This window comes from Syngnathus floridae, chromosome 11 (assembly GCF_059516105.1).
Source record: "Syngnathus floridae isolate MCC-2025c chromosome 11, RoL_Sflo_1.0, whole genome shotgun sequence".
NCBI lineage: Eukaryota > Metazoa > Chordata > Actinopteri > Syngnathiformes > Syngnathidae > Syngnathus > Syngnathus floridae.
The window spans coordinates 8115774-8133048 of NC_142423.1; the positions used below are offsets into that span (position 1 = coordinate 8115774).

The 17275-nt window shown below is 43.9% G+C and overlaps 6 protein-coding genes across 9 annotated transcripts; 3 read left to right on the forward strand and 3 right to left on the reverse strand.

Annotated features, from left to right (window-relative positions):
- Positions 1–1167: 1167 nt before the first annotated feature.
- Positions 1168–10090, reverse strand: frs3 (fibroblast growth factor receptor substrate 3). Its single transcript, XM_088390028.1, has 8 exons — positions 9784–10090; positions 8300–8718; positions 5558–5689; positions 5394–5482; positions 5026–5212; positions 4588–4749; positions 4331–4452; positions 1168–4266 (listed from the first exon to the last, which is right to left on the reverse strand). Exons 4-8 carry the CDS (start codon positions 5457–5459, stop codon positions 2974–2976), a joined length of 1830 nt encoding a protein of 609 aa, XP_088246154.1. The 5' UTR covers positions 5460–5482; positions 5558–5689; positions 8300–8718; positions 9784–10090; the 3' UTR covers positions 1168–2973.
- tspo (translocator protein) lies at positions 9402–11850 on the forward strand. Its single transcript, XM_088390035.1, has 4 exons — positions 9402–9584; positions 10633–10806; positions 11042–11180; positions 11242–11850. Exons 2-4 carry the CDS (start codon positions 10634–10636, stop codon positions 11413–11415), a joined length of 486 nt encoding a protein of 161 aa, XP_088246161.1. The 5' UTR covers positions 9402–9584; position 10633; the 3' UTR covers positions 11416–11850.
- A 138-nt stretch (positions 11851–11988) lies between these two features.
- Positions 11989–13393, reverse strand: uqcc2 (ubiquinol-cytochrome c reductase complex assembly factor 2). The gene is made up of 4 exons (XM_088390036.1): positions 13166–13393; positions 12440–12514; positions 12240–12306; positions 11989–12160 (listed from the first exon to the last, which is right to left on the reverse strand). The coding sequence occupies exons 1-4, from the start codon at positions 13301–13303 to the stop codon at positions 12051–12053; spliced, it is 390 nt and encodes a 129-aa protein (XP_088246162.1). The 5' UTR covers positions 13304–13393; the 3' UTR covers positions 11989–12050.
- On the forward strand, positions 13092–14921 carry tomm6 (translocase of outer mitochondrial membrane 6 homolog (yeast)). Of its 2 annotated transcripts, none has more exons than XM_088390038.1 (3): positions 13092–13541; positions 13906–14023; positions 14773–14921. In XM_088390038.1, exons 1-2 carry the CDS (start codon positions 13438–13440, stop codon positions 14000–14002), a joined length of 201 nt encoding a protein of 66 aa, XP_088246164.1. In that variant the 5' UTR covers positions 13092–13437; the 3' UTR covers positions 14003–14023; positions 14773–14921. The 2 variants fall into 2 exon arrangements, with proteins under 2 accessions (XP_088246164.1, XP_088246163.1); XM_088390037.1 differs by lacking the exon at positions 14773–14921 and adding an exon at positions 14097–14181 and having other exon boundaries at positions 13112–13541.
- Positions 14290–15145, forward strand: c11h1orf74 (chromosome 11 C1orf74 homolog). Its single transcript, XM_088390033.1, has one exon. The coding sequence runs from the start codon at positions 14310–14312 to the stop codon at positions 15099–15101; it is 792 nt and encodes a 263-aa protein (XP_088246159.1). The 5' UTR covers positions 14290–14309; the 3' UTR covers positions 15102–15145.
- On the reverse strand, positions 15129–17138 carry LOC148390840 (NAD-dependent protein lipoamidase sirtuin-4, mitochondrial-like). Of its 3 annotated transcripts, XM_088390031.1 has the most exons (5): positions 17019–17131; positions 16709–16747; positions 16156–16634; positions 15734–16028; positions 15129–15486 (listed from the first exon to the last, which is right to left on the reverse strand). In XM_088390031.1, exons 3-5 carry the CDS (start codon positions 16632–16634, stop codon positions 15334–15336), a joined length of 927 nt encoding a protein of 308 aa, XP_088246157.1. In that variant the 5' UTR covers positions 16709–16747; positions 17019–17131; the 3' UTR covers positions 15129–15333. The 3 variants fall into 3 exon arrangements, with proteins under 3 accessions (XP_088246157.1, XP_088246158.1, XP_088246156.1); XM_088390032.1 differs by lacking the exon at positions 16709–16747 and having other exon boundaries at positions 17019–17138; XM_088390030.1 differs by lacking the exons at positions 16709–16747; positions 17019–17131 and having other exon boundaries at positions 16156–16640.
- Positions 17139–17275: the final 137 nt, after the last annotated feature.

Here is a 17275-nt window from a genome sequence, read left to right on the forward strand (position 1 = left end):
ACTCGACTCACTTCACAACAAGCAGCAGTTAGCAAAAGTGCCAAATTCGTCAAAATAGCAGCTTTTGTATGTTTATTGCTCCTCCCAGTTGAGCTTTACTGTCAAACTAAACATGAAAGAGAATGAAATGTGCATTTAAAACATGCACATATAGCTTTAGATAAGTCCCTTTAGTTTATGGCTAACAAATAATGCAAAATGTCAAAGGGATTGAAGAAAAGCATTGGTGTCGTGGTGTTAGAAGTTATAACCCTTTAAGCAATAGACATTTGGCAAAAATGTAGCACATTTAGGGAAGAGATAACAGTACTCACAAACATATATTCTTTATCCTCTACGAAGAATGACAGAAATTACAATATTACAGTGGCTCTCTAAATTTGACTGGTCCATGTATGGCTAGGTCCGTATTATACGTATTGTTATACTGCCCCCAGGTGGCCAAGAAGCGCTCACCAGAAGGAACGCCACAATGTCCCCTGACTGGTGCTAGTTTTCTTACGAAAAAACTGAGTTAAACACCCCTCTCAAGGCACAACTGCACTGACCAATAAATAACTAAAAACAAATTGCTGACCATAAATGCTGGAAACCCTGACCAAGTTTATGGCACTGAAATGACAATTTAAGCACATCATACAATCATGAAAAATAATATCAAGGCTGAAATGTGAACATCAACACAATGGACTGAAGATTGACACAACAGTCAAGTAGGTAGATGTCATGGAGCTCAATATGCTGTAGACTGCTACTTCACTCTTCACACATTGGTCTACTATGATGAAACAAGATAAGACCCTTTTAGAGTTTGTAAACAATGTGACGTCATATGTGGGGCGTGGCAAAAACAGCCTCGCATGCTCACTTAAAAACTATGATTAGCATATTTCAACAGCATTTACAGCGGAATGAATGTAAAAAAAAAATGTCATTCAGGTGATTATGTGAGTAAACCGACACTCAACGACCATAAATGTTACTTTAGAAAGTAGGCTCTGACTGATAGGACAATATTTACCTCACTCACTAGATAGAAGATTTGACAGGACTGCCCAACGTGTATGGAGGGCCGAAGGTACTGAATATAAATAAATAAATATATAAATAAATAAATCAGGAAATTATTAATTAATGAATTAATAGACATATAAATAAAGGTGAATCTGAAGTACAACATAGTGAATTTATTATGATTGGAAATAACAAATAACCAATGAGCCGCAAAATAAATTGTTGTAAGCAAAAAGCAAACAAGCATTTGAGAGTTGATGAATTTGAAATGCAAAGGCATGTGTTGTCTCTAATTTCCCCACCAGTGAGTCTTGCCTCTGATGACCTAAATTGTTAGTAAAAGTTAATAATAATTAAGTTTTGGCCAAAAAAAGGAGGGTAAAATACCGTCACTAAACATACACTCTTCAGACAAAAGAACATGACAATGCTACTTAGCATACCTTACAATAGATGGCCCAAAACAAAATTGCACAAACACGCACGCACGCACACACACAGCAGGTTGTCCTAAAGACTAGGACAGTCACTCACATGGGCCATTGTCTGTTTGTAATGCAATCTCTATGTACACGTAGCAGCAAACATTTCCATACATCACTCCGATATGGCGGCTGATGGATGGATGAGGTGAAATGTGCACTTTTTTATTTTTTACTCCCTTTATTTTTCTTATCATTTCTAGAGCCCTACTTGTTTTCTACAATTGGCACCTTGTTTTTATATATATTGGCATATTGGCACTTAAAATAAAGTCTCTTCTCAACATAGACGAGTAAAACTTTGGTCTCCAGATTAACTGGATTACCCAAAAAAATGCTGGTTGTCACACAGAACACAATAGTAATACACTTAATTAGTCGAGAGGACTGATAACTAGATAAATCAATCAATAAATAAATATCAGACTAATCCGTGGATAACAGTGATTAGCAATACAAAAAGGTAGCTTTGGTTACCTTTTTACGCAAACCGTTTGTACCTAATGCTGGGCAGAATTTCAAATCATCACATTTTAGGCGAGGCTAATACGATTAATGCCACTGTGAATTTGTAGAAGTACAAATGCTGGCTATGAATTACAGTTACGTGGCCCCTTTTTTTCTTTAAATGAGAAAGCTGTGGCTCAGCTGGAGTGGATGTTGAAATCATGAGCATCCTCACTTGTCAAAAGTGCATTATGGTGTGTTGTGGATGGAGGTGCGATGAAGGGTGATATGCTACTTGGGAGAGGGACGAGGCTCAGCGGATTCACTTTGTGCTACTTGTCCCTTCATCTTAGTTGGATTCTCCAAAAACAACCTCAATTGGTTCTTTTTTTTTCTTATGGGTGATTGTGAAAACTCTCCCTAAAACCTGAAGAATACAATTCCATAGGATTGTGTGCAAACTGCTCTACTGGCATATATATGAATAAATAACCTGTTTCCACCGGCCGCGAGGTACGGACAAAGGCCAGAAAGTTCTTGGAAAAATAAACAGTAGGCTACACCTCGGTATGTGTCTGGCCTCTTATGAGGAAGTGAGTAGCTGTCACGTGGATGTGCTCGATGGGGAAGTACTTTAACGCAACAATAGAGGGGAAATGGTGAGAGGGAGTCATAATTAAGTTACACAAAGGAAATGGCTGCTCCCACTTCACACCGACGCCTCCCTCCGTTCTCATTGCTCAGCATATTGCCAATATGCACGGTCGTTCGAAACCAAGCAAACGATATTTGCACTCGAGAGTGGCAATTTCGGAGAGAGCGTCACAACACGGTGAATAAATAACAGCATAAAATGGCAAGAGGTTCCCTTTCATACACACAGATACAGTAGGGTTGCTAATCTGGTACCTGTACTGTCTTAGTCAGCTCCGCAGTGGAAATGGCTGGATGACAGTGACGAATCCAGTGTGCTAAAATGAGGATGAGCCTTTCATCTGTCGTCTCGTCTGCTGCTCACGATCCACGTGGTTTACAGAGGCAGGTCTGTGCTGTTGTGACGGGTCTTTCTGGAAGTGCCATCATCCCTGGGCAGAGCTTTTTGCAGGTTGGACATGGCCGCCGTCTTCTTCAGGTCGATGACCGCGTAGCATTCGCTGCGGCGGGGTGCCGGTGGGCCGCACTTTTGGGGCGGCAGGCGCTGGTGCGGCCCCCCGCCGGCGCCGAGAGCTTGGCAGGGACTTTCTCCCTCAAGGTCCACCTGGATGTAGTTCAGCTGCCGCGACGGAGGCATGTGCCTGTGCTCGCAGACTCCGACCCCTGACCTCGAGCGCCTGCGGAAGTCAAAGTTAAATATGCGCCCTCCTCTGTCGGGCTGACATGGTCGTGGATGCGGGGGGCAGCTGTGTCGCATTCTGGGCGGCTGCACCTGTTCTGTGTTGACATAGTTCTGCAGGGCATCTCTGTGGATGCCCCGCCCGTCCGGGTGGTACCCGTTGTTCGTCTCGGGCCCTTCTGAAAACTCGTACTCATCAAAGTCTTCCTCCTCCTCTTCGTATTCCTCCTCGTCCGCCTCGTCGTCGTCGTCTTCTTGCTCGTCGTTGCGCTGCAGGGCGCTGTACTCCCACACTGGTGGAAGCGAGGGCAAGTTCTCGTAGTTGAGCAGGGCCGTCCGGCGGTGACCTCCGCCCGTGGCTCTCTCGCACCCGTAGCCCTGCGGGGGAAGCGAAGATGGGCCGTGCGGGTGGAGGAGGCTGTGGGAGTGGCTGTCTCCAGTGCTGCTGCTGCTGCTCGAACCGACCGACTGGGACACGCTGCTGGGACTCAGCCGCTGCTTCCGCCCGCTCCTCAGGCCGTTGATGTTCTCGTAGGTGAGCTCGGCGCCCCGGCAACTGTCAGGGTGCTCGTGGCACGGGTGCCGGTGCGGATGGTGATGGAAATGGTGATAGGAGAGGGAGTTGCACATGTGCATCGAAGGCTCGTCTCCGTCCGTCTCTGAGCCTGTTGCGCCCTCTACTGGCTGAAGGCTGCGGGGGCCGTGAGCGAGCCGCTCCCTCTCCCGCTCTCGCTCCCTTTGCAGTAGATGACGCTGAGCTGGAGTGGGGCCCAGCATGAACTTGACCTCCTGCGACGATGGCTGCATGAACACCTGTGGATCTTGATGCTCCTCGAGGGGACAGCACCGTAGGTTGGACTGTGCGTTCCCTTGGCCCCCGACACGCGTCGTTTCGGTGAAAGTGCTGGGCCGCACCTCGGGTAGGGAGTGCACACAGTGACGCATGGCCAGATCCCCTTCCATGCTAACAGTGTTCACATAAGTGTGGGTCTGGTGAGAAACAAAGCGACGTTGAAGTCACAACAGATCACAGCCCACAGACCTGACATCTAACCTGGTCTTCCAAAGCCATCAGATTGTGTCCATGATCCTCAGCAAGGGAAGGCTGGGAGGAATCCCCTCTGATTGGATAACCAGGGTATCCATTGGGAAAAGCCGGCACAGGGAAACCGGGAGCTGAAAGCAAAATTTTTCTAAAGCCACCTTAGATTAAAATTTCGTAATGACACTCTTTATTCTCCTCCTACTACAGTAATACAAATTTCCACTAACAGTGTGTGTGTATGTGTGTGTGCTGGCCGTGTGACTGACTGTTGGGCGTCTGTGGTGCACGAGACATCTCCATCTCTGGTGTGTGGCCGCTGCCAGACATCATCATGGACTCCTCCACCACGTTGATGCTGTTGCATTGCATCAGCTCCTGGAGCAGGTTGAAGATCTCCTCAGCCCGAGAGCACTTGAAGGCAAATATTCCTAATCAGGAGAACACAACAACAGCACAATTACACAGACTCATTTTGTTCCGCCACTTCGTGAAAATAAACATGCAGATAAAAAGGGTGGAACAATGAATTGATTAAAAACAAGAACAATCGATTATTGAAAGTGTTGGCAACGAATTTGAATACCGATTAATTGTGTGGCGTCATTAGATTGTTATGTTAGTCAACCGCTTCATTTAAATTGGAATGGAAATTAAAGCGTGGATAGAAACAACCGTTGAAAAAGAAAACAATGAGCTTCACTCACCCTGTCCGGTCTGGCAACGACGCCCGCTCTCAAAAGAAAACAGGTTGGAGTCGTAGCCGTAGCGGCGCAGGCAGAGGTACGGCCACCTGATGGCGTCCCTCTTACGCGTGTGAAGAATGAGCTCCGTCTGGGTGAGCTCCATGACACCAGATCCCAGCTCGTTGCCTTCATCGTCTACGTTGATGACCTGGGAATTGCGTATAATATAGCCGCCACAAGATGGCAGCAAAGCAAACAAAATGAAGCTGTCTGCTCATTTCAGCATAGTAGTTTTGGCACAAATTTCTACATTAGACATTGCTTTTGCCTGAGCACAAAAATATTACTAATTATGTGAGATTTCATTTGATTTAGTGTAGTGCACGAACCTTAAACTTGGTGAGATGGTTGTCTCGGCTGGGGTCCCTGTACAGACAGCTCCAACAGCTCCCCATGGCTTCAGCGGGCCAGCTGAAACCTGCCACATGCGACATTCGTGACGTAACCGTGTGTGTGTGTGAGACAAAATTTTCATCCAGCACGCTCATCTTACTCAGCCCAGGCCATCGGTGTGAAGTGACGCGTGCTTCAGTCCCAGGATCTTCTGCTGGGCTTCATCTTTGTTACAAGCCACTTGCTGAGCTGGATGGGGGACATCTTCATGAGAAGCATCATGTTCTTGTCCCTGAAAGCACAAAGAATCACTGACCCTAGCTACCAAAATGTTCAGCCATCTTCTATAGCATTAACTCAAACCAAGAAACACGAGATGCAACATGGAAGGTAGTAGTTTCTGGACTACTTTCTGAACTACTTTTCGCGAAAATGGACTTTGCAAAAAATCTTGGGGACAGCAGAAGAGGACTTTATAGTCAATATAGTCAATTGAGTTCTCAAATTCAGTTCACGGCTGGTATTCTAGCAACCTGGGAAGGACATGTTTGTTTTTAATTACACTCTCTTCCTTGTTCCTCACTCCGGTTACTTCTTCAATGAGTCCCCAAGTCGTAAATCAGGAATCTTTATATTTCCCCACAGTAAAGGGAAATGTGCTTTTGGGAGTTTGCAAACTTATTTTTTAAGGTTGTGTTAAACTTATAATCATATTAATATCTAGTATTGGAGTGCTCGTGTGGATTGGTGGGGGCCGAGGACTGTGCAGGTAAACTGCATGAACTTGTTTTCTTCGAAGTGTTGCGGAATAGGCCCGGATAGGGAGTACCGGAGGAGACCACCTCAAGGTCGGTCAGGAACGAGAACAACAGCACGTCAATGAGGCTTCGAGGGGAAAACCCGACCGCCTGACCTCAGCGACACCTAGACCGGGGAGGAGATGGCCATCGACCAATCATCTCACAATATTTTGCATGCTTTAATATTTATATTGTGTTTCTTTCAAACTGGGCAACCCGGAAGAATGTGTCGTCTTTTGGTGGTCACAAAAACGCACGAGTTTTAGTGTGAGGGACCCGGGACCCAGGCCTGTATTAGTGCGCTTTGTCAGGAATAAATAATTGGTAAATTTGGTCTAATTGATCTACTGGTCTTCTCTTTGACAGAACGAACTCGCAAAATTGTTAGGTGCGCCAGTGTGTGGATTAGGACATAGCAATTTATGTGTTGATCGCAATTTGGAGTCAGATCAATAACTAGAATCCGTAACCTAACAACAGGCATGAAGATTTTTTTTAATTAATATTAAACGTTTAATATTTGAGATTGTCTGACTCGTTTTGGACCCAATTATTGGGACAAATTCACTGAAACACAGAATAATAGGGAGGAAACCCAATGGCATTCCCATCCAGTGTTAGCAGGACAATGTTGCCATTAAAGTGAAAATAAATCAAGTGTAGCTTACTGGGGTAGAAATATGAAAGCCCAAATCCAAGTTACTGTGACAGTAAATGATCCCATATATGGCTTACTTGGAACGGAACAGGATGTGACAAATTTGGCATTTGTTATTTCTTTTAGCATCATTAGTCTTTCCACTTAAGAAGAGCTGACTCAGTTCTTGACTCAGCGGCTAAAGTAAATGGCTACAAACGTGTTGAGAGATCAAGTTCAGCGGGAAGTTAGGACCCTGAACTCGCTACACTGTTGCGCTATTTTCTGGAATGTCTGCTGTACGCTCACTTGCTCCTTTTTTTGCTCCTCTTATTTATTTATTTGTTGTGTTATTTATTCATTATTTATTCAGCACGCTGTTGTTATACTTGTTTGTCTGTTGTGGGCCATGTCTTGTCACCGTGGGATAGGGGGGAACGAAATTTCGTTTTTTTTGTGTGTCTTTGGCATGTGGAGAAATTGACAATAAAGCTGACTTTGACTTTGAAGTTGGCGTTTCAAATCTCATCATTTCGTTTACCATCATTAGTCTTTCCACTTAAGAAGAGCTGACTCAGTTCTTGACTCAGCGGCTAAAGTAAATGACTACAAACGTGTTGAGAGATCAAGTTCAGCGGGAAGTTAGGACCCTGAACTCGCTACACTGTTGCGCTATTTTCTGGAATGTCTGCTGTACGCTCACCTGCTCCTTGTTTTGCTCCTCTTATTTATTTATTTGTTGTGTTATTTATTCATTATTTATTCAGCACGCTGTTGTTATACTTGTTTGTCTGTTGTGGGCCATGTCTTGTCACCGTGGGATAGGGGGGAATGAAATTTCGTTTTTTTTGTGTGTCTTTGGCATGTGGAGAAATTGACAATAAAGCTGACTTTGACTTTGAAGTTGGCGTTTCAAATCTCAAAATCTTCACTGTGCACTTACAGAAAATACAAAAGTGCATGTGCATAACAGCTTGTGTATCACTATGTGAGCAGTCGGCTGATACAATAATGCTGCACCTCACAACATCAAGCAAAGCAAACCCAGTCACATCTGCCCTAATGGTCACGCTGCAGACTCCCCCCCGGCCCCGCCGTATGCGCTCCTCGGCCCGGCCAGCAGAACACATGCACCCCCGCCGCAGTGTGAGCGCTCCGGGCCGGGCCTCCACATCTGACAGGGGCTGGAATCCTCACACGCACGCTCACACACACTCGACTCTGCGCGCTAGCCTACATTACAGACGTGTCACCCAGCCTGAGCCTCAATGGGATTTTCCCCTCCATCCATCCTTGCACGCATCATCCATGGGAGCACTTGAAGCACAGCCAGCTCGCTCCATTCGCCCCCACCGAGCACCCAAAGCACGCCGCCCGTGACGCTAAACGGCGCAATGAGCGTCTATGTGAGGCTACAATAGCACCTAGCAGCACCCAAGTGCAAAAATGACGCTCCGCTACTCACATGTCTGCTGCCACCGTCGATTTGCTCTTTCCGACGCCGAGAGCGCGTGGACGCGGCACGGCAGGTGTCGGCGGCGTCCGGTCGGGGATGTGGAGATCGGCCCGCGGGGACGTAGAGCCGAGATGCGGTGGAAGCCGTAATAATGTTGTTATTTTTCCTCTCTCACCCCCCTCTCTCGCGCTCTAGCTCATTCCCCCCTTATGACGCCCCCCACTACTGCAGCACGGGCCTCTGGCTGGCTGTGTGACATTTGCTGAGCAGCTGCGGGTCAAAGACAACGAGGTGGAGGTAGCCGTCAAGAAGGTAAAAAGGCTGGAGGACCGCGGAGGTAGGGAAAGGTGTGCCCAACCGGCGGGGCGGGAGGAGGGGCCACGCAGCCAGCCGCCAGCCGCTGTTCGCACTGGAAATAGTCCTCTTATCTGTCAAAGTGCAAGCAAGCAACGTTTACATGTTAAGGCAGTGCTTCTCCAACTTTTTATACCAAGTGAAACCTGTTTTTCATTCAAGATTTTATGAGAAAATTGTATTTTAATAAATCCTAATATTATCCATCCATTTTCCGAACCGATACAAGCGGAAAAAAGTTGTGATACCGTGGAACAAATCACGCACAAAGTTGATTAAGTTGTGCTGTTATAGAATAACCTCAACGTAATGTATTTTTTCTAGGGGTTCAAGCTATGGTTAGAGTTTTTAATAGGCTTTCAAATGAAGGTTTCAAACTAGGATTAGGGTTTTTGAAGTAGGGTTTCTAACAAGGGTTTGGGTTTTAAAATAAGGTTTCAAACTCGCGCTAGGGTATCAAAGTATGGGGCTTCAAACTGAGGTTGGTGTTTCAATTAGGGGTCGGGTTTTGAAGTAGGGTTTCAAATTTGGGGTTTCAAAAGAGTTTCAAAATGAGATTGGGGTTTCAAACAAGGGATTCAATGTAGAGTTAGGGTTTTGAAGATACGTAAGTTTCAAGATACGTACATGCACAGTATTAAAGAATTCTAAGGTGAAGAACAAACAGGTGAACTAATCAATGGTGAACTATCTTGATCATTTTACTCATCTTTGCTGTCTGGGTGGATGGATAAAACGTAAACCGGAAGCACCGGGAGTTGAAACTTGACTTGAGTGTTCGTCTTTGTTAACATGCTAGCTTGGGAGTGACTTGGAGACAGTTGAGATAAGGCTGCCCTACCCATTTAAGACATAATATCGTTTGAGAACCCCCTGACGCGTACAAAACTGCTGCGCTCGTAACATCAAGACTGCAAAAGATCAATAACACAAGCGAGAGGTAAGCGAATTCTGCTTTCAACTTTGCCTGTTACGAAATGAACCTTGACTTACATCACTGAATATTTACGGGAGAAGTGAGTACAATTTATGCAACGCAATTAGTTTGCCGATTATGGAGCAGCGCTTTTATTCGATTAATTTAGCATTGGTGTGGTGAATTACGTGCGGCTGGATTGGACAATGCACAGGTGCAATACCTGTCAGGTGTATCAGCATTATGCATGTTGATCATAAAATGATGTGTCAGGTTCAAAATCAGCAAAAGGATCAGCAGACAAAACCAGTGAGGCAGAATATTGAGTCTTTTCTCGCGAGGAGTGCATTCAGGTTTACAGCAATCTGACTCAGCAAAACAGTTTAAGCGGTATTCCGAGAGATAAAAAGAGAAAGTGACGTTCTTTAAGGAAGATCAGAAGGTTCATGACGCATCGTTTGACGTGTTGTTTTCACCATCTGTTCTGGTGGACGCTGAGCTGTCAGCAGCATCTTGTTTGACACAACCGTCATCTCGCCTCTGACCCAGCCGTAATCCTTCTGTTCTGTTGTACAAGATAAGAATAAGCAAGGAAAAGCAGCAAGCATACTGAACAGTAACATTGTGAATAAGTACTCATTAGAGAACGCATGATAACATATATATACAATTTTTCTAACATTATGAAAATTAAAAAGGCTTGAGGTCATGCACCGTATTCTTTATTTTAATTTTTTACTATTATAGATGACGGAATGCACTACGGCTTGCATTATTTCGTGCCTTATTATGCAAAGTATATATATTTTTAAATGGAGTTACTGACTAAGCGTTTACCTGTAACGTCTATGGAGCACTATTGTTTGGAGTTACCTAACAATTACATTTAATGCAATAAAGAGTTACATCACCATTGTGTCATAGGATTTGAAAAGAAATTCAGGGTAGTTTTCTCGGATTGTACCACAGAGTACTTTATTTGCTTCAAGACTTCTTGTCCACAAAATGGGATAAGGGTACTTGGATTGGAAATCAGTATAATTATTTTTATATGTACATATATATTTTTTAGAATGTGGCTGCCCATGATTGGATTGACCGCCCTGCCACACCTCGGAGGGCTCTATGGCGGTTACATCACACGCAACCAGGTGAAGACCTGGTACCCCACCCTGCAGAAACCATCATGGCGGCCCCCGAATGCTGCGTTCCCTGTGGTGTGGACCTGTCTCTATACAGGAATGGGGTGAGGATCACTCACACGCAACTCTATACAGTGGAACCGCCAATTTCAACCACAGAAAGGAAGTCACTCAAAATCGCTTATTAGAAGAACACTGCTGGGCGCCGGTTGAAATGAAGTCCACTGAGATAAAGCCAGTGCCTTGCTGCCTTCCATCTCAGCTCTGGCCTCTGTGCGAGGAGTTGTTATACAAGAAGAGTGGTTGTTTTATCGTTTTAACTGGAATCCTGCCCCACAGGTATGGCTCCTATCTGGTTTGGAAAGAACTTGGAGGTTTTACTGATGACGCGGTCGTGCCACTGGGACTTTACGGAGTGCAGCTGGCACTCAACTGGGCCTGGACGCCCATCTTCTTTGGCGCACACAAGCTCAAATTGGTAAGCTTAACACCCGTGTGATTTGTATTATTATTGACTAACCTTGTATGACCGATGTCAGGCCTTCATGGAGATCGTGCTTCTAACCGGGACTGTCGGCGCCACCATGTGGTCCTGGTACCCCATCAGCCGGCCAGCCACTTTGCTCCTGGCGCCCTACCTGGCCTGGTTGTGTCTGGCCACCTCCCTCAGCTATCGCATATGGAGAGACAACCCTGAGAAAAAAGAAGAGTAGAAGAAAAGGCAGGAGACATTTGCATCAGCCTTTAACAAACCGCTGCAGCATTTTCTGTGTGGATCACACTGTTAAGGGGCCTTAAAAATGATCATGTTCTATGAAATTCATTATATTGCACTAAGCTTTTTTCTGAGCCTAAATTAATTGGCTTGTTGATGACATGGTCAGAAAGATACAATTGCTTTATTTTTATTTTTTACCAGCAGCTTTTTTACAGTTCTCTCATAACTATACGCGTCTGTTCAAATGCAGTTTTTTTATTTAACTAATGTGATCGATAGCCTGTGCAAGTCAATCAAAAACAATTTTGGTAGAGGATGTGATTAACTGAAATATTGTGGTTACACAAGAGTGCATACCTTGTTACAACTGGAATCTAGCCATGTTCAAAACTGAACATTCACATTCAAACAATAAACACCGCATGTATGATGTTCTTTTGGTGATTAAAAGTGTTTGCATCAAAACATAACTTCAAGTTTAATTGGTCCATAAGATTTCCTGACACGTGGGGAAATGTGTGCTGTAATAAAATCATATTTTGACTTCAAATGTAAGTAAAACATAACCTTGAGCAAATATAGCAATAATCTTTATTTCCATACAAATAAACAAAATAAGTGCATAAAAAGTTATTTTTCAGGAGCTTTCTCTGGAACGTCTTCTGGTGACTTGGAGGAAAACCTCTCTGTTAATGTTTTCCAGAAACTCTTTTTTTCATCATCTGATTCCTGCCCACTACCTGGATGATTTAAAAAAAAAAAAAAAAGTTAACAGGAGCACCTTGAGTGAGAAAGCAATGACAACTAACGTTTCCTTACCTGACAACATTACTTTACACTCTTCTGCTGTGACTCCAGTGAAGCTTGTGTCTTTCACGCGAGGAAACTGAGAGCAAACAAATAAACGAAGACTTTGAATATTTGTCGATTAGTTAGCAACCTCTCAGGTGCAAACTTGACACTAACTTTAAAGTACACAAGGTGTGAATATTTATTTTTTTAACTTCATATTTACTTACGCGCTGTTTGTATGTGTTTGCATTAATTCTTGCCAGACTTTCATAAATCTGATCACACTTCTCTGTGTCTGAAATCTGGAAACAAACAAAGACACAGGAAGCCACAATTTATCTGCCGGAAACAAAATATACTTTCTTTTCTGTTTAAAGGGAACCAAAGAAATTCCAGACAGTAAAGGAGCAATTTTACAAAAACGAAAATACCTGATAAATAAAATTCTTGTTCTATTTATACAGACATGTGTAACTATCAATATTAAGAATGTGAACTGGAGTATTTATTTATTAATTTGACCAGAATAATTTCAGAAATATTTGCATTTTTACACGTAAAAATAAAAAATGAATATATACCAATAACATCATAAAATCGGTGTTTACCCATAAAAAAATCAGGGGGGAAAAAACAATGTAATTGGCGTACACACTAAATTACTTCGTTAATGTTTTTTCCTGCAATAGTCAATTAAAAAAAATAGGGGATGCAGCTATAATTCATGAGGCAAATATTAAATTCAGTAAGGACAACCATACAACTAATGAAGTAAATGGATTACATAGGTTGTAGGCTATATTGCAATCGAATTATTAAACTTGGTTGTGAATAAACCACAACAATTAATTGAATGTAAGGGCGAGCAAGGTCGACTCAGCCGCGCAATGTTTCCAAGTTAGCTTAGCTTCATGATATGTAACAGCTGAGCTGTGCCGCCGGTGTTGCCCTACCCGTGTGTTTTCGCCCTCGCGGAAAGCGGCTGCCACTCGCTGCCGGAGAAACGTTCCCAAATCTCGACCTTTCTTGCGCTCATCGCGTGGCCATTCCTCGCACAATTTGAGAAAGCGACGATAACGAGTGGCGGACATCGTCACGGGTATACGCAATTGAATAACGACGCGATACAAAACTACGAGCCTCGTCTCTCGCCGTAGTGAGCTAGCGATTGTGCTACTTCCGCCCTGCTCAGCCTCATTGTTAAGCTAGTTCCACCGGGTGCAACATGAGCGGAGTACCGGGCAAAAAGAGCTCGTCCGGCTCGTCAAGCGTGACAGATTGGATCAGTTCGGCGTGTAAATTTGCAACAGACAGAAATGATTTCAGGAGGTGAGTGAAAGTAGTGTGAAGCGGTTTTAAAACCATGTGTCTGTCTGTCTGTTAGCCGTTTCGTATTAGCATTAGCATCAAGTCATTAGATGTTTGTCCTTGCCATCTACTGAACCGCTTATCCTCCCTCACAAGGGTCGCTCTAGCAGCTTATTCCATCTGATTTTGGGCAGAAAAAAAAGGAAAAGAAAATAACGACTAATTACTCTGTGCTTTGCACATTTTACATATATTTCAAGCTTTTTGCAAGAAGTGACTTCATCTCTCTAGTTGTTACTAATTTTTGCACAGGCCATGACAAAGCCTCTGCAAAAGATGACATTTTGAGTGATTTGGTGCGATAACTTTTAATTTATGTTTTCAGGAATCTTCTGGTCAACCTGGGGTTGTTTGCAGCCGGTGTTTGGATTGCCAGAAATCTCTCCGATTTTGATTTGATGGCTCCTCAGCCTGCAACGTAACAATGCCTCATTCTGTACATGGTGAGATTGCGCTTGTACTCAATTTACTGTTAGGTAATGAAGATATTTTGTAATCACGTTTTATCGTTTTTAGGTCTTTCACTACAAAAGAATCATCGAGGGATGTAAAGAAAGATGTCTTGTTAATCCTAGTTTGAAATATATCTTCTCTTTAGTAATTCATTTTTCTTTTCCATTTTTTAAATTATTTTTTTCATTGTCTACAGGCTTGAGAATATTGGCTAGATTTGAAACTGTCAACTGTGCAGAATCTGTAACATTTAAATTGCATGTAATTAGTCAAGCTATGCACACTCGAGAGCTCTTTCTTGCTGCCGCTCGTAAATGTTTGTCCACGAGAAGGAAATCTCTTTCCATCCCTCAAAGTCTGGATGTGGCTGCTCAGCTTTTGGCCGTTGATTTGGCTTTGAAACCTGCTCTGCTGTATGACGCTAACAGCGCCAGCGGAGAGCAGGTGCATCACTATTTGCGCTCGTGTCAATCGTCCCAGCTCGTGTCGGACTCCCTTATCACTTTGGACTTGAACGGTAACTGCCTCATTGTTAACCCGGTTGCAACCCGGTCCAATCTCGAGAAGGTGCTTCGCAACGGTGGCCCGGCTGTGATCGACGTCAGCCACTCGTTAGAGAAGCCCGCCATCATAGAGTCAGTCAGAGCTGGGCTGAAGAGCATCGCACAAGATCTCCTTTTTCGTCTCAGAGGGTTTGATGCAGGAAAGGATGTTAACAAAAGTATCTCTGTGCCACAAGGGTCAGATGAGTGGAACCTGAGCGCCGTCTTCGGACTGTTACTGGGTTACCCTGCCATCTACTGGTTTGAGCAGAGTGAGAGCTTTGAAAACTGCCTCTCTATGACCCCCTTGACTGTGACCAAGGCAACTGCAACATGGGCGCCAGATGCAATCAGCCATAAAAGTTGCCTGTACTCATTCAGCATCCCGGCCATCCTACAAAATGAGTCACTATCCAGTCTGGAGGAGTGGAAGCTTGGCCTTCAAGAGAGATTCCAGCAGCAAAATATCCTAAAAGAGCTCCATGTCTGTCAGTCTGCAGTCACTCTACCATCAGTCTGTTTGTAACTCAACATTCATGACTCCATTAAACTGTTTAAAATGAATAAAAACAGCTTCTTTTACTTATTACAGCAGGACTACATGCTGGTACAAAAACAAACCATAAAAGTACTTTTTGAAATATTCATGATTTAGTTTACTATTCATTAGATCAAGTGTCACTTTGCATCTCAGCGATCCGGGGAGCAGAATTGAGGTAGTTTTTCCTCTTTGAATTTCCAAATTTTACCACATACCGTCAGAGAGGTTGAATGATTGACAGCACTTCACCACAGCGACCTCTCACTTTCAGCTGGGCCAAATGGTCTGCCCTCGTCGGTCCAATATTCACGATGGCGACCGGTATATTTCTATCGCTCGCTGCCAGCAAAAATCTGTATCCCGAGTAGACCTGTGGAAAATCACAGATAAGCACATTAATGCATAAAATTGTTTGTACCACGCCTCATAATGCTCACAGAAATAAGATGAGCCTGACAAAAGCAATAACAAAAGGAAAAATAACCAATGGAGGTCAGACATTGTTTTAGAATTGGGGTTCAATAGAATAATTAAATAGGCCTGAACAAAAATGATGATATTCCTAGAAAAGGCTGAAAATATTTTTGTCAAAAGTGGTACACTTGAGTGCCACGTACCTGCAGCGATGTTCCGATGACGAGCACTGCATCTGATTCCGCTAATTTGTTGTGCACAAACTGCACTGTGTCTTTATTCACTGAGTCACCAAAGAAGGTAACCTCGGGCTTCAGTGTTCCTCCACAGACCTCACAGGATGGAACCCTGAAATTGAGAGCCAGCTCGTCTTCCAGGAACACATCCCCATCCGGAGCCACGGCCCCGGCCTGAGCCCTCCAGTCTGGGTTGAGCTCCACAAAACGCCTCTGGAGCTCCTCCCTCGCTGAAATACTGCCACAGCCTAAACACATCACTCTGAGGATAGAAATGATTTAAAATCACTTTTGCTGAATTTTTTCATGGTTCTATTTAATTAGATGAATTAATTATTTAATTAATCAGGGAGGGGGGGAGGAGCATTATCATCGTGATTTTTGGTCACCTGTGAGCACATCCATGGAGCTCAGTGAGTTTTTTTTGTCCTGCCTTTGAATGGAGCGCATCTACATTCTGGGTCACCAGCCAGTGGAGCTTTCCCTGTACCTCCCAATGCTGCAGGGCCCTGTGAGCTGCGTTGGGCTGATGCGAGGAGAACTGTGGCCACCCTAGAAAGTTCCTTGCCCAGTAACGCTGACGGGACTTGGCGCTACGGACAAACTCAACATGCTGCATGGGACGTCTGTCAGTGCGAGCGTAGAGGCCCACACCTTCCGAGCGGTAATCTGGAATGCCCGACTCTGTGGAGAGACCAGCGCCGCTGATGGCAAAGAGCCTTGTGGCCCGGGAGACAAAATCCTGGAGCAGCTGCAGGGACTGCGTGTCTATGGAGCTGCAATCAGGGACGAAGAACCCAGCAGGAGCTGAGGATGCCCTCCTGGACGATGTCATGTGCAGTGTTGTGACTCTGCATGACAATCTCATCTGCATCAGAGTGGGCATATAAAAAATTGTCACTCAAGTGGTTCAATATTTATACAGTAAGCCCAAGTACTTACGATTTATTATGCACTTTTGTTCATCTATCTCGGCCAAAACTGCAACCAAAGATTTTGTTTTAAATAATTGTTGTCTTTAGTGGAACGTACATTAATGAAATGAGGTAACACAATGTTATATAATTCAAGCGTATTATTTAATAGTGATAATTTCCATGGCTAGTCGTACTATTTCTTATAGCTTGAATGATACTATACATCCAAGGTATCTTGTCACACATACACTTTAGTAAACACAACATGTACAGAAAGATAAATAGCTAAAAAACAAACCAAACACTAAATAAATAGACGCAACAAACTATATTACCTTACGACAGGAGTGTGAGTTGATATGACTCAAAAGAAGCGTGTTTGTGCCTTGTTATATGACTTGTGAAACACCTTATGCAAAATATAAACCCGGAACCATTATCGACTGACATTGAGGGCAACCGGAAGTCAATTGAAGAGCAAACACATATTCGCACGATGTCTTCTGGGACATGTAGTCATATTGGCGAACGTATACAAAAATGCAATCTAAGTTAGATGCATTTTTGTATACGTTCGACTATTTTATATATA

Excerpts from the sequence above, each read along its gene's own strand:
- frs3 (XM_088390028.1), bottom strand. The coding sequence starts at position 5,459 with ATGGGGAGCTGTTGGAGCTGTCTGTACAGGGACCCCAGCCGAGACAAC. Across the intron at positions 4,453-4,587 it reads TGCACCACAGACGCCCAACA|CTCCCGGTTTCCCTGTGCCG; the intron begins GTCAGTCACACG and ends TTTTGCTTTCAG. Across the intron at positions 4,267-4,330 it reads TGATGGCTTTGGAAGACCAG|ACCCACACTTATGTGAACAC; the intron begins GTTAGATGTCAG and ends GTTTCTCACCAG.
- tspo (XM_088390035.1), top strand. The coding sequence starts at position 10,634 with ATGTGGCTGCCCATGATTGGATTGACCGCCCTGCCACACCTCGGAGGG. Across the intron at positions 10,807-11,041 it reads TGTCTCTATACAGGAATGGG|GTATGGCTCCTATCTGGTTT; the intron begins GTGAGGATCACT and ends CCTGCCCCACAG. Across the intron at positions 11,181-11,241 it reads GCGCACACAAGCTCAAATTG|GCCTTCATGGAGATCGTGCT; the intron begins GTAAGCTTAACA and ends GACCGATGTCAG.
- uqcc2 (XM_088390036.1), bottom strand. The coding sequence starts at position 13,303 with ATGTCCGCCACTCGTTATCGTCGCTTTCTCAAATTGTGCGAGGAATGG. Across the intron at positions 12,515-13,165 it reads GCGAGGGCGAAAACACACGG|ATTTCAGACACAGAGAAGTG; the intron begins GTAGGGCAACAC and ends GTTTGTTTCCAG. Across the intron at positions 12,307-12,439 it reads CAAACACATACAAACAGCGC|TTTCCTCGCGTGAAAGACAC; the intron begins GTAAGTAAATAT and ends GTTTGCTCTCAG.
- tomm6 (XM_088390038.1), top strand. The coding sequence starts at position 13,438 with ATGAGCGGAGTACCGGGCAAAAAGAGCTCGTCCGGCTCGTCAAGCGTG. Across the intron at positions 13,542-13,905 it reads GACAGAAATGATTTCAGGAG|GAATCTTCTGGTCAACCTGG; the intron begins GTGAGTGAAAGT and ends TTATGTTTTCAG.
- c11h1orf74 (XM_088390033.1), top strand. The coding sequence starts at position 14,310 with ATGCACACTCGAGAGCTCTTTCTTGCTGCCGCTCGTAAATGTTTGTCC.
- LOC148390840 (XM_088390030.1), bottom strand. The coding sequence starts at position 16,640 with ATGCAGATGAGATTGTCATGCAGAGTCACAACACTGCACATGACATCG. Across the intron at positions 16,029-16,155 it reads CTCCATGGATGTGCTCACAG|AGTGATGTGTTTAGGCTGTG; the intron begins GTGACCAAAAAT and ends TTCTATCCTCAG. Across the intron at positions 15,487-15,733 it reads TCATCGGAACATCGCTGCAG|GTCTACTCGGGATACAGATT; the intron begins GTACGTGGCACT and ends GATTTTCCACAG.